We start from the raw sequence: 14,314 nt of genomic DNA on the forward strand, positions 1-14,314 counted from the left end.
TATAGTCATCAATAAATACTAATTAAATACCAAAAGTAAATCATGTCCACAACTTTTGACGCACTTACATTTTGCTGATGGAATGTAACATCCCTGTCAAAGGGGTTTTGCAATGGGAAGAACTACAAAGGAAAGCGCAGAGAAAATGATTTGATATTGAAACAAACAAAAATGATAAGTGAAGACCTATGCTTAATCAGACAAAACCAAGCCAAATGGTATGATTAAACCTTAAATAGACTGCATATATAATTTTCTATATACAAATATGGCTTGGAACCTGAAAATCTCAAGATAACTAGATTGAAAAGATCTACACATACATACAAATATATAGATTGCAAGATCTACAGCCTCCGGCGATTGATGAGGTGATCTAAAATACCATTCTTCCCCTACATTGCCAGTTGTATGGTTCTATGGTGATGAAGTGCAATAATAAAAGTTGAAAGAAAAGGACCCGAATAAGGAGGTTGTGGAGTCAGTTGATCAAAAAGGATAGAAAAATGAATTAATAAATTATCAAAGTGAGAGACATTGTACCCTGTCTGGGAGATTCCTAGGCAATGGAACTGCAGTAACATATTTAAGGGGGAACGATTTTTGAGCATTAGTATTTGCATCGGAAGATGATGAGGCCTCTGCCCCATCATTTTGTCCCCGCCCATGAAACTTCGCAAATCGATTGATGACAGAATATCTTTCCAAATCTTGACATTCCACCCTCAAGTCCAAAATTGAGGCTTTGCTATTTAATCTGCATCACCAAGATGAAATGACATAAAGTACAACAAATTGTAGCTGTCATGTAAAGATTAATTAAATTAGAATGAAATACAACACAATGATAGTAACACTAGCAGCAGGCAACCAACTTAGAGGACAAATGTGACGGCCAAAGTTTCCACATGCGCTGCATTAGTTATAGATATTGATATACCACCATTAACAAGACATACAAAATTTTCAATAGGTAAACAGAAAAAGGGCAGGGAGGATTAGGACTAAAGAAATTTTGAACAACTTCATGGTGTAACAAGTTACAAAAGCATTAGCATGAAGAGAAATAGATATGAAATTTATGTAGCCAGTGGCAAAAAATTGTAAGCCTAATTGTACAGGTGTCACGGAAAATTCATAATATTAATGAAATGCATTATAGTGAATACCTTCCCAAGCTCATGCAGAAAACAAAATACTCCATATAATGAAGACTTGCAAAAGTCCACGATCCAACATTCCTAACTAATATCATAGTAGTCACTATCACAGATAATAGAGGGGAGCCCCCAAAATCGCTACAGGGAGAAGCCCACTACCGTGAAAATAGAAAAACTACGTATATATTTTCAATTATGTAACGATCAATGTATTTGCTTAATAATACTTTATAGTCTTCCTGCTTATTATTTTATATATTTTATTCTTAGTACATTAGATATACTTTATCAATTTATATACATTCTGTTTATAGATTATTTTATACTATATATTTGTCTCTATTATACAACATTATGCTAAATATCTTTTAACCCTATAGCTTTTTAGTAGCATAATATATGGGAGTAAGGTTAAAGAAACACCTTGAAAGGTGGTCCATTATGGACCAAATTTAAAACTGTTGGATTAGAATGATAAATCTATGCCAACCTTCAAGATTTCAATACCAAAGCACATGCTCATTTGCATGCATAGAAAGATGAAGCCATGCATCAAGTTTGCTACATGTATAGACCAGACACCCAATCTAGAAAATTAAAAAACAAATGGGTATAGAGCATAAAAATATATACTACAACAGTACCTTAATATATCGTCTTCCAGTTTCCTTGTTCTACCAACAAAGTCCGTAACTTTCAAAATGTACTGATCAATTTTATCAGACGATTTACACTTTTCATGCACTCTACAGAAAACATCAATCAAAAATGTTAATTGCTATAGAAAGTAGATAATGAATCGGTTTACAACAGCACAAGACTTTATCACATCATTCAATAACTATTATTAGAATGATTTCATTGACTTACAAAATATGATCTATATTAACACGCACTTCCAATCCAATGGTAAAATTTGGGATAAATTAGGAGGTATAATGTTATCCAAGTGATTGACCTACACCAATGTAAACACAGATCCCTTATACATCCATCATTGTTGTCAATCCTTAATAACAGTACAGATCCCAAAAATGCTACAGCAGGTATAGCAGGATGGATGTCACTCAAACCAATTTGAACACAACAACAAAAGCCTTATCCGAGCAGGTCAGGTCAGCTACATGGATCACACAACACTATTCACCAAGGTTAAAAACCAAAGCTACAAGAGAGATGCTTAGAAGAGACCACAAGACAGTGAGATAAACAACCTGGAATACAGACTGAAAAACCAGACCAACACAAGAACAATACAGAGTAAGGTAGCAAAGGTCATGGTTGGCCAGAAAAGACAGGTTCACAAGAAAATGGCCACTACAGTCTCAGGGATTTCCAGAAACTACGGAGAACAAAGGTTTGGGAAGCCAAAAACTGTCACATATAGCCAGAAAATGCTGCCACAGATGGGTAAGTGTTTGTCAAAAAGTAGAACAGTAGGCTGTGCTATTTCATAGGAGTGAGCAAAAAGTAAAGTTTCAGTTCTTATTCAGGGGGCCAAGTCCTGATTCGACCACCTAAAACAGCGCTAAATGACTCTGATTCATGGTTAAAATAGGTTTTTTGAGATCCATTCACATAGTTCCCCCTGCTCCATCATGGTTTTGCCTCAAACTGATGATATTCTATTTCTCTAGCAAACTCCAATCAACAGCACCACTATTTGGTGTTATTAACAACTATGGCATGCATACATAGATGCACAAGGCTTGGAGGATTCACTTACAAGTTCTTATTGCCGGGAGCAAAAAGTGCATCACATCTGGACCATGAAATTGAACTGCATGCTTCTCCTAATGCTAATCTGGCAACTGAGTAGACCATACTCTCATGATGCAACTTCACATCTGCTACAAGAACTGAAGCTGGAGGAGGGCCAAGTAGTTGCTGCATGAGCTGTGTAGTCAAGACAAGCCTTCTTTTTGACTTCACCACTGCTGACAAATCTTCAACTACCTCCACACTGCCTTCAACCTATAATTATAATTGTACAGAGTAAAGTGAACGTATTAATTATAGAATTATAGATTCATGAGTGTAGACTAATTTTATTGTAAACAAACCTTCTCAATCAGTCTGTTTGCACTTCGAGCCCAATCTAACTCAGCCGCACTGTCAAAAATCAGATAAGAAATTTAAATTATGGGAGAACAAAATACTTGACATATTAATAAACATACAACAATACTAAATTAGTCACATACCAAAGTAAATACTAGGCATTTTTCCGCAAAACAACTAAAACAACATAATATCAACCAGTGACAGATGATTTTTTTCTACTCTAACAGCAACAACAAAAAATTAGCACATTAAATCACTTAGTTTTGACAAGCACCTAATATCTCGAAGCCTTTCAGAACCTTCTAATATTTCTTTATGCCATGGTATGAGTTCAGACGTGGCAGTTTTTCGCTTCTTTGGCCTCACAAAAAGCAATTCGGGCTCAATGGCAGGAGTCGATAACTGAGAGTCTACAGGCTTATTTGCAACTGACAGAGACATTGGACTTTCCCTTGGGTTACTTAGCTGAGCATCACTAACATTGTGATTTTGCTCTATTGATTGGTTTGGTACAATGAAAGGCTGGTCCATAATCTTAGCAGCAGTCATCTTCTGTACATTATACATTGGCAACATCTTACCATTTTTATAAGTTCCATATCGCTCAAACCATGATGGTGCCATCTGAGGATTTACCAGAGAATAATCACTTTTAACAGAAGCTCCTTTATTACTGTCAGCAACCTCAGTTTTTTTACCATAACCAACCTCCTCTTGAGAAGATGCATTAGCGTCCTGTTCGTCAAGGGGCTTTGTCGAAAAGCTGAGCATATTAGGATTTGGTGATAGCAAGGAATTATTACCTGTACCATCTTTGACCACATTATCATATCCATGTGACAATTGTTGCCCACATTTGGAATCTACCAGCTGTTTGTCCACCACATTATCAGATACTTTCAATCTCTTCACATCCCGATTACTAGGATCAGCCTCTCCGTTTCTTGTGGGTTGAACTTGATCCAACAATGAAATATTATGATTCAAAACAATATTTGCTCTTAATGATCGACCAAAAGCCTCAATATCTCTGGGAGTAGCAACTGGGCTAGGTTGAGTTGCATCAAATGTATGTTTCCCAACAGGTTCCTTCAGGTGTGATGCACCTGCAGCCTCTTCAGTACTAACATCATTCTCAGGTAATGTCTGCTGCACAGAAATATCTTTAAGCAAGTTTACCCCGGAGCTGTTGGAGTAAGCAGCACAAGGACCAGTATCAGAGAAAACATTACCATCTTTCTCAAAACCCTCATCACCTGGATTTTGTGAGCCAGTGATCATTTCACGATCATTAATTTGTTGGGGTGGGGATAGAAACCTCGAAGCATTAGGATGCTGCTTGCTAGATAAACAGGCCCATGCATTCTGTGTAACTTTTGAAACAGTGCCACGTTGAGATGCACTGAAAGTAACAGAAGATTGAGTGTCAGCCTCAGCTGTCAAAATTTGGTTGCCAGGATCTCTCGGATGATCTTGGTCTATACCATTCAGCTGGGACATATCCTGAGCAGAAGCCAACTCAGATTGACTAGTTGGAGCTTTTTCACAGTATTCATCAGTATGATTCATGGAAGCAGTGAAAGTTACATTGGCAGATTGAGTATTTGCTACTTGTCCACTAAAATTTGCCAAACTCTGATTATGAGAATGGACCCTGGAGAAAGGAAAGCCAGATGTAAAAGCCTGTGGAATGCTTCCCAGCACATCATATTGTGAGGCCTTATCAAAAAAATTTCCTTGTGCGCTAGAAATATTACTCCTAAGCTCCCCATGAGATGGATCACGAGAAGTAAAAGTCTGATTAGTACCTAACCATGTTTGGTCCTTATCCCTCGTCTCAGGCATGTGTGGTGCAGTGTGATCTTTCTCGATTGAGCTACGAGAAGGTACCACAGGAAGCCTTTGAGTAGGAGGAGCCAATTGTAGACCAAAGCCCTGAGACAAAAGACTTTGATTCTGCTGATGATGTGCAACCGACCCATCAGAAGATTCAGTTTCAGGCCCCCTGAAAAATAAATGGCAGTTAGAAAGACTAGTGTTTCTTGCAATTCCACAACCCTTGACTGGTCCACTTTACCAAACATCTAGAATATTTTGACTATAATAGTTTTAAGAAATTGAGGTAAACAGTTGATCTAAGGTCATCTCAGTCATGCAATAGTATATAGTAGGTGAAGGAAAGAAAGGAAATGAAAAACAGGTATCAGCACCAATTAGACCTAAAGTTTAGCACATGCAAATGTAAAAAAAAAAATGAATGTCATGGTTACCCTTCACAACAGCAAGCAGAATTTTTTACCAAAATATGGAAGTGGTATATCATCGTTATTATTTGCATCCCTATGTTGCCAAATAACAACAATCATTTGCAGCACTCCAAATACCATAAAAACAATTAAAACAGTCACACAAAGAGAGGGGAACTAGGCCAAAAGCCAGCAAGAAAACCTACAACGTGGCAAATAAAATCTATCTTAAAGAATTACATGACTTAAGAAATCAGGTACATTATCCCACCAAGCAAATAATTTTAACAATAATTAAGCAGGAAGTACCACATGCAAAAGTAAAAAGAATGCATACCATGGTCACCTTTCATGACACAGAATAGATTATTTCCATAACAATTAAGCAATATCACATGAAGGCACTGAATTTATACAAGTAAACTAAAGCATGAAAAAATTTTCAACATTCAGCTACCTGGGCGAAATAATCTTCTGTGAGGCATAATTCCCAACACTTCTATCAAATGAGGTTATTTTTTTTGGCATTTGACCCGGGAGTATGCTTTTTGAAGCATTTTTATCCAAGCTTATTGAATCACCCTGAAAATTAGGTACGTGTTTCAGTCACATTTGAAAGGAACGGGATACAATTGACTCAAGGTTTTTCAAGACAAGAAATTTTAAGCAAATAATAGGGACAAGAATAAAAGTATATATCAAGGTAACTAACAAAGTACCTTATTTATTTCATTCAAATTCCTGTCAGAATGACCATAATTTGACTGTCCAAGATAGCTTTGGTCCTGACCTTTAAGCCCTCCAAAGGGCTGATGGGCCATAGGCTGTGAATTTATGGCACGCTTGTTTCCATAAGGTTCCACTTCAACACCCAGATCCCCCATTGGGTGATACTGAAATTTACGAGTCACAAGAGGTCTTCGATTACCCTGACCAGATAACTTTGGACTATGCAAATCATTGCCATCAAAACTACTATTTTCTCTCATACCACCAGCTCTAGGATGGGAAGGATTAGAGCCAAGACTATCTGCTGATTTTTCCTTTTTGTTAGAGTCCTCTAAATCATGTGTCTCACCTTCTACCTTTCCATTTTTTGATGATTCCAAAACTAAGGGGTTCTTATCCATGTGATGCTTATACTTTCCTGAAATCTCATTTCTTCTATAGCTCCCTGCTGACTCTGCATCCCTCCATACATCAACATTAGGAAGCTGCTTGTTGATATGCTGGCTGAACCATGCAGTGCCAGAATTTGGCAATCCAGCAATACCATTGGTGCCAAATTCCTCCCCACAAACCTGCATATTACCTGCAGATTTCACATGTTCCATTCCAACAGATGAATTAGCATCAGAATCAGGTTCCCATATAGCAGGAACTTGGCCCATCTCCTCATGCACGGCTTTCTCATGATGGGGCTGTAATGAGTTTTCATTCTCATGGACTTTGAAATTTGAACTCCTATCAAATGGTGGTGATTTCATAATATCCCATCCATTGGATTTATTGAAAGGATCACCACTACCATTTCCGGACAATATGGTTTGTTGGTTTTTCTCGAAACCTGAAGAGTTAGCAGCATTTCCATATATATGACCCCCTTCTGCAAGTTGTTTTTGCTGAGGACTGCAATCTAACCATTTGCCTCTTTCTAAAAACTGTGGCATTGATCTCAAGGAATTACTCTGCAACCTGTTATGCTGTTCATGCAAAGTATCAGAACCTGACTGATGAAGCCCAGAAACACCAGAATAATTTTCAGCGGCATTTGGCCTATTAATATCATCAGGCCGAAGGAAAGGTCTTGAATTTATATTGGATGCAGATGGCACGTTATTGTCACTCCAAACAGATTGTCCTTTGCTGCCATCAATAGTTGAAGGTCGCTCATTTCCATATGACCGTCCTGTATTCTGGAAACTTAGACCACTAGACTCCTCTTGTTTGCCTATGTCACCACTAGAAGATTCTGCTACAGCAGACTGCATAAGTGCACTCCAACTCCCACTCTGAATAGATGGAAACCCACTAAAGCTATCTGTACTATCTAGCATATTGAAAGCACCTGAATTCCTACCAAATCCATCCCACAGGCTGTCATCTGAACCAAACAAAATCTTCTCTTCAGTTGGATCCAAGGTAGCCACATTCTGCGAAGTAGGAGTCTGCACTAGCATTTTGTCCTGTGACATTTCCACAGATCCACCAAGTTCTTGTCTCCCATGAAAATCTTGCATTGGAACAATTCTTTGCTCAGAATTCATTTGCTGCAAGTTCTCTATATTCAGTCCACTACTTATACCGCTAGAAGTAGAACCAAACATACTCTTCCCCTGAAGATCTGGCCTTGAAACTGAAGTCCCGTCATTTGTGTTAATTTGGTCTGAAAATGCAGCATATTGATGAGGAGAAAATGAACTATCACCAGCTGATATGTGCTGCAGTGCAGGTTTGTCCCCATGAACATGAGAATACTGGTGTGGTATGGAAAGCTGGGGCGCTGCAGGCTTATCTGCTTGAACATGAGAATACAGGTTAGGAGTGCCCCTTGAACCAGAAATTGGAACCCCATAAAGGGACTGGTCACCCTGATTAGGAGCCAGACCCATCAGACGCAATGCCTGTCCTTGTTCAGGGGATAACATATGTCCATTTGAGGCCCCATGAAGAACTGGAGAGGCACCATGCTGGAGCCAATTAGCATTAGTTGGTAATACTTCAGGCTGCCATATAAGGTTAGAAGTCTCATTAATGGGAATGCCACTGAGAGATGCAGAATGGCCTCCAACTGCTTGTTTTGAAATGGAGGAAGTAGGAGTCATAGAATTTTGTTGCTTCGCTTCTATTTGATGAAATTGTTGTTGCCTCTGAAATTCATGCATCTGGTTAAGTACTGCTTGCTGCTGTAATAAATGCATTTCAGTTATTCCTGACTGCTGTCTAGGTGAAGGTTGAAGCATTGCACTATGTCGTCCACTCATTTGCTGTTGACCTCCAAAAAAATCAAAATTGACTGGAGATTCAGTAGCATCATTCCTAGCCAAGTTTTTCTTGTAGAGTTCAAGACCACTCCCTTGGGACTCCAGCACTGGAATTCCTCTTGACAGACTATGCCAATCAGATTCTGTTTCCATTCCTAAAATGTTAGCTTCATTCTGCCTGGTCTGAAAGACCTGTTGTCCCTGTATATAGCCATTCACAGCTGATTGCTGGTTTGGCAACAAATTTCTGCCAGACTCATGCCTAAAACTAGTCTGTGAAAGGTTCAAAACATGTCTCAAATGTGGAGAGCTTGTGTCCCCCTGCTCAGGATCTTTGTTCCAGGAAAGATAGATTGATTAGTATTCAATAAAGACAACCTCAAGAACACAAGGAAAATATTCCAACACAACAGATTACTTATTTAAAACCAATGAAACCATACGAAAATGAATAATATAAATGGATAAAATATCATCATCAAACAATTTGAAACTAAAAAGTCCACATTCGTTGAACCTTTACCTGATTGTTGTTGATTAAAATTCTTCAAACTGGAAATAAAAGGCACACCAATCGGTCTCTGGCTACCAGCCCACAAATTGTTGCTTAGTCCTGGCCAGTTCCCATCAACCGCTTGAGAATGATATTGTCCCTCAGACAAGTTCTCTTGACCAAAAAAATTATGGACCCTATCTCCTACTTCGTTTCCAGGCATAGATAACCCAGCCCACAAATTTTCAGCACACAACTATTTATATGAAGGTCTAATTGATCAAGGGAAAAAATTTAAAATATTTGAAAAACTACATAGCAGGAAGATAAAGAAAAGTTTCTCCAAGTATGTATGATGCTGTCCAAAAACACACCTCTGAGCAACTACCATTTAACCCTTGAAATTATTAAAACACTCCTGCAGGTAAAAGATCATATGGAGTAAATTAACGACCAGAATAATTGCACAGAAATGTGACAGGTTAAAAGTAACATACATGTCATACTTGGGGCCTTTTAACAAAAGCTCTTTAATGCATTATGTTAAATGTAACGGGCTTAGGCCCATGTCTTTGTATTTTCTTATTTATAAATGCATAACCCTATGTGCTCTATAGGCATTAGGGATCCAGCCTATGCCTCTCTCTCTTTTAGTCAAATACACAATAAAGAGTACAAAGGATTATACACAACAGTGACACCTAGCAAGCATAGCCAGTAATATTAAATGCAAAATTAGCTTTCCAAAAGAAATGTTTCTAATTTGCACACCCTATTAGCAGCTTCTGCCCTATATTTGGAAATGGGTGTTGTCATTAAGTTAATCAAAATAATCTGTGTTACTTCATTGCAAACCACTAGTGTTTAACTATTCCCTCAACCAACTATCCTTAAAACAGTTTATATATATATATATATATATATATATATATATATATATATATATATATATATATATATATCATATTCGTGGCACCGTACTACATGGCAGCTGTTTAGCAAATAGAAAATCAAAGCTGCAACCCATTGCAAACACATAACCAGTTAACAGCCCTCAAGGAGTATCCAAAGACTTCAAATCAGCCATGATCTCCAAATTTCCCCTTTTTATACTGCATGTACACACACAAATGAACAGCATATGTGAATAAGACATTTACTAAAAGCATCCATCATCTCTGTTCATACATAACTAATTTGTATGGCATCCAAAGGTATAGAATTTTAGGCAGAAAACCTATTTTAACAACTAACCCTAAATTAACTAGATGTAATCTACATACATAAATTTTATACAGTTTAGATGAGTTAATGTTTTAATCTTAACCATCTATGGTCATATATATAAAATCATTATAATATCCAAAATTGAATAATGTTCTGAAGCCATCATTGTTCATGTGTTTCAAAAAAAAAGGCCATATCAAGTAGTTTTACATATAGTTGTATGTTTCATTCATTTTATCTAAGGATGCTAATGATTACATGGAGCACTAAGGTCACAAATCAGCAAAATGACTTAATTTGCCCACATCTGCTGACTAGTTTTGAAGCTAAGCCAAACTAAAAACTCAATACATGTAGAATAATCATCCAAATTTTTTAATAGCTCTATGCAATCATTTCGTGTCATCATTGACATAATCATCAACCCACTCTCAATTAGCAAGAAAACAGCGAACCAAACAATTAGACCAAATGACCGAAGTTGCACCAGTATTGTATTCAAAGACCTTCTTCTAACTCTATTTCCTAAGCTGTACCACCAATATAGCAGGAGTCCAGAAGAGAAAAAAAGAGTAAAGCAAGCAGAGATACTAAAACATCAAACTCTAAATTTCTTATTTCAACTTCTCCAATTGAACGGGGGGCAATGTTATAACATTGCTAGGGGAGACTTGTATAGGACCATACAATAGTTACCAATCCCTATAAATAGGAATTGTTGGTTGTAAAACTGATATAGAAAAAAAACAATTGTATATCTCTCTTTCTATCTTATCACGGTATATTCTTTTTGATTCCCACCAAGTTCCAAGTTTCTGAAAAGTTGTTCTTGTTTCTACCTTAACAGAAAGTACCCAATAAATATCCTACGGAATTCTCAAAACTCTTACAAATTAGACATTAGAAAAAAAGTCATCATCACAGAAACCAAAAATAAAAAATAAAACTGTACAGTATCACCAGAACTTCTATCCAAACAGAACCTTATCTACAAATAGACTTCCAAGGGATGCCAAGAATTGGAAGCAGCAAAACAAAAGGCAATGAAGGACCAAGCGCCAAAGCTAAAATCTAACTAAACAAGTAATCAAAATCGATTCTAATTCCATTTCTTTCCTTCCAGCTCTCTTCAATACAGAATCAGGAAAACAAACAAAAAAAAATGGTGAATTACAAATTTAAAATTATTCCGTGAGCTGTTACACGAGCTGAGCTGAAACCAAAGAAGATAACGTCCACATTCACGCAATAATGCGTAAGATCGTAAGCTCGTGCACAATTCCATTTCCAAAGCAGCATTTGAATCTAAGCCACCCCGCAGAACAGCTGAATGAGGTTTGGAGATTGCACAAGCACGCATACATTCGCGTCTTATTTTTTCATACTTTTCAATTTCTATGGAGAACAAATTGGTAGCTAGGGTTTCTAGACATAGAAAGAAAGGGCACCAACTCACAGTGACATTGAGAAGCTCCATTGAAGCACCGAGCTGATCCTCGAACGCGAGCGTCTAGGGTTTGCAGGAGCAGTAGCACCGAGGGAAGGGACGCGTCGGTTTGATTATTGCTCGGACAGATAAAAAGGAGTGATCGAAATAGTGAGTGAAATTTTCAAAGAACAAGAGAGGGGCAGGTTCGGAGAGAGAAGCTGGGTGCTTTGGATCCGAGGCTGGGCCTTTTCTCGCAATTCGGGAAGCGTTTCAAAACGGAAGAGGGTGTGAGAAGACTTGTTGGGGGTAAACTTGGTAAATGGAAATTCGGGTAGCCATCCAATTGACTGGCCACAGGTGGCACCAACGAGGAGGGACCCACTTCACCATTCTTTTTCAATTTAAGTTACATGAATTTCTTACACAATATTTATCCACAATTATCTTTAAATATAATTATTTTTTCACTTTTCTACTATTATTTTATTTAAAATTAAATTTTAATATCTTGTGCATTACATGACTAAAAAAAGAACTAAAATATGTTTTATTTTTTTTTTTACATAATCATTCAAATAATTTTTTATAATTTTCAAAAATATGAATATTCAATGTCGCACTACCTGAACTTTCAGTGGTAATAAACAAATTAAATTTTATATTTTTAACTAATTCAGACATGAGTTATCATATTGCATGCTAGAAAAGCTAATTTGAAATATTTTGACTAGTTAATAACCAATTTAAAAAGTTTTAAAATTATTCAAATTTTAAAACTGAATCATACAATATTAGTTATGTTTATTTGAGTTTACAGATCAATTAAACTTATTCTAATATTTTTCTTAAAAATAAAAATGTGTAGAAACAAACAGAAATTGAAAAAAGTATATATATATATATATATATATATATATATATATATATATATATATATATATATATATATATGTGTGTCATGTTCTAACTTTCATGAAAAATAATTGTCTTATTGGTTAAAAGTAAAAATCATCATTACAATGTATTTACATCCTTATATTTCATGTTATAAATATTATTATTTTATATTGTAATATAACAGTAGTACTTAAATTAGACATTAATTTTTTATTTTGATGATAAAGTAGCTGTATACATAGTTAAGTCTCATTTATTATAAAATATATAACATGTTTAGAAATATTTTAAGAAAAGTTTAACAAAATTTACATTTGTGTGTTAAAATAAAAGCAACAATGTAGTTATTCTTGGAAAAATTAGTTGGATAGACTTATTTTCAATAATCTATTATTGACAATAATGATCTAATACAATTTTTATTCAGATTTGTTCATCTTACATATTCTAATCATAACAAATAATATTAAGTTTTGAATCACTTTATTCAATTTATCATATGAGAAGGTAATCTACCAGTATCTAAAGTCATCAAATTATCAAATTTATTGTACTTTAAGTCAATTATAAGATGCATCCAAAACAAAAGGGCTTAAAGATAGATGTGCTATGCACGTGAGACACCACTTCAGTCAATGGACAAGGCATTTGTATGAGTACATAAATGAAAACCAAAAAAATGTACAATAACCTATCATATCAAAAGTAATAGTAGAAAGATGATGAGACAAAATATTTGTGTTATAATAAAACAATATATTTATGTCCTTTGTTTTATATATTTTAGCTTGTATAAATTATAAGTTTTTTTGTTTTACGCTCAAACAATAGATTGTAGAATATACTTAATTTGATTATTACAAGTCCAAATAAAATAAGAGGTGTGACTATGAAATGAAAATGTACTTGAAACTTTATGGGTCTAAAAAGAAAGTTTGGAAGCATGTTCATTGTCACTTAACTTGAGAATCACAAAGAGTAGGAATTTTAATCTTAAAAATTAAATTTTCCTCTTAAATTGTCAGTCAAAGAAAATTTTCATTGCACTCTATTCTTATTAGCATTTGAATTTGTGGATGACTTCTTCTATAAATAGTTATAGATTGATATTATAAAACAAGTTTGGGTATTGATTGAGAGAGTATTTTTTTTGGCACATTATGTGTGGGAAGTAATTCTCAAAATCTTATATTTAGAGGAAGTTGTTAAATTATATTAATTTAATATTTAATTCACGTAATTTAAAGAATAATTTTGATGTAAAGATTTTAATGTGATAATTATTAAAATATAAATATATTAAGGTTATAAGGATTATTTTAGAGTTATTAAAATTATTTTTTCTCTTTTTACTTTTAAAAGAGTATTTTATTAAAGTTGGTAAAATATCATAAAAGATAGATAGACATGTTTATGTGAAGCGGTTATGTTTTTAAGAAAAATAAATAAATAGTAACTTTGAAAGAATGAGACTTTTTATCCGATTAATTTTTACATCATCAATAAGTCAAGTAAGAGAAATAAAAACATTGATTATGAGAACTTTGCAATGAATCTAAAAAAGTTATTTGTTTCTTCATAGTTATATAAGAATTTGTGAGAACCATATAATTCAAGATACTGTACGATTTATATAAAATTGCTTACATATGGTATCAGAGTCAGGTTTCTTGATTTTATGATTATTCATAAATGGTATTTTTTTTTTAATTATAAAATCCTAATTTGAAATTATGAAATTTAGGGACTTTATATTTCTTGTGCTTACTGTAAAATTTAATGATTGATTTATATTATCATGCATTACGCTATTA

At 35.0% G+C, this 14,314-nt stretch overlaps 1 protein-coding gene across 3 annotated transcripts; it reads right to left on the minus strand.

The window, feature by feature from the left end:
* Window positions 1-11,871, minus strand: LOC124819701 (uncharacterized). Of its 3 annotated transcripts, none has more exons than XM_047291261.2 (10): window positions 11,631-11,871; window positions 8,978-9,365; window positions 6,190-8,786; window positions 5,928-6,052; window positions 3,499-5,229; window positions 3,224-3,272; window positions 2,887-3,134; window positions 1,805-1,906; window positions 544-757; window positions 1-122 (listed from the first exon to the last, which is right to left on the minus strand). In XM_047291261.2, exons 2-10 carry the CDS (start codon window positions 9,168-9,170, stop codon window positions 9-11), a joined length of 5,373 nt encoding a protein of 1,790 aa, XP_047147217.2. In that variant the 5' UTR covers window positions 9,171-9,365; window positions 11,631-11,871; the 3' UTR covers window positions 1-8. The 3 variants fall into 3 exon arrangements, with proteins under 3 accessions (XP_047147217.2, XP_087962246.1, XP_087962247.1); XM_088106120.1 differs by having other exon boundaries at window positions 1-417; window positions 11,631-11,870; XM_088106121.1 differs by lacking the exon at window positions 1-122 and having other exon boundaries at window positions 222-757; window positions 11,631-11,870.
* Window positions 11,872-14,314: the final 2,443 nt, after the last annotated feature.

Source organism: Vigna umbellata, chromosome 2, assembly GCF_029865625.1.
Source record: "Vigna umbellata cultivar VRB3 chromosome 2, Vumbellata_1.0, whole genome shotgun sequence".
In the NCBI taxonomy this organism is placed as follows: Eukaryota; Viridiplantae; Streptophyta; class Magnoliopsida; order Fabales; family Fabaceae; genus Vigna; species Vigna umbellata.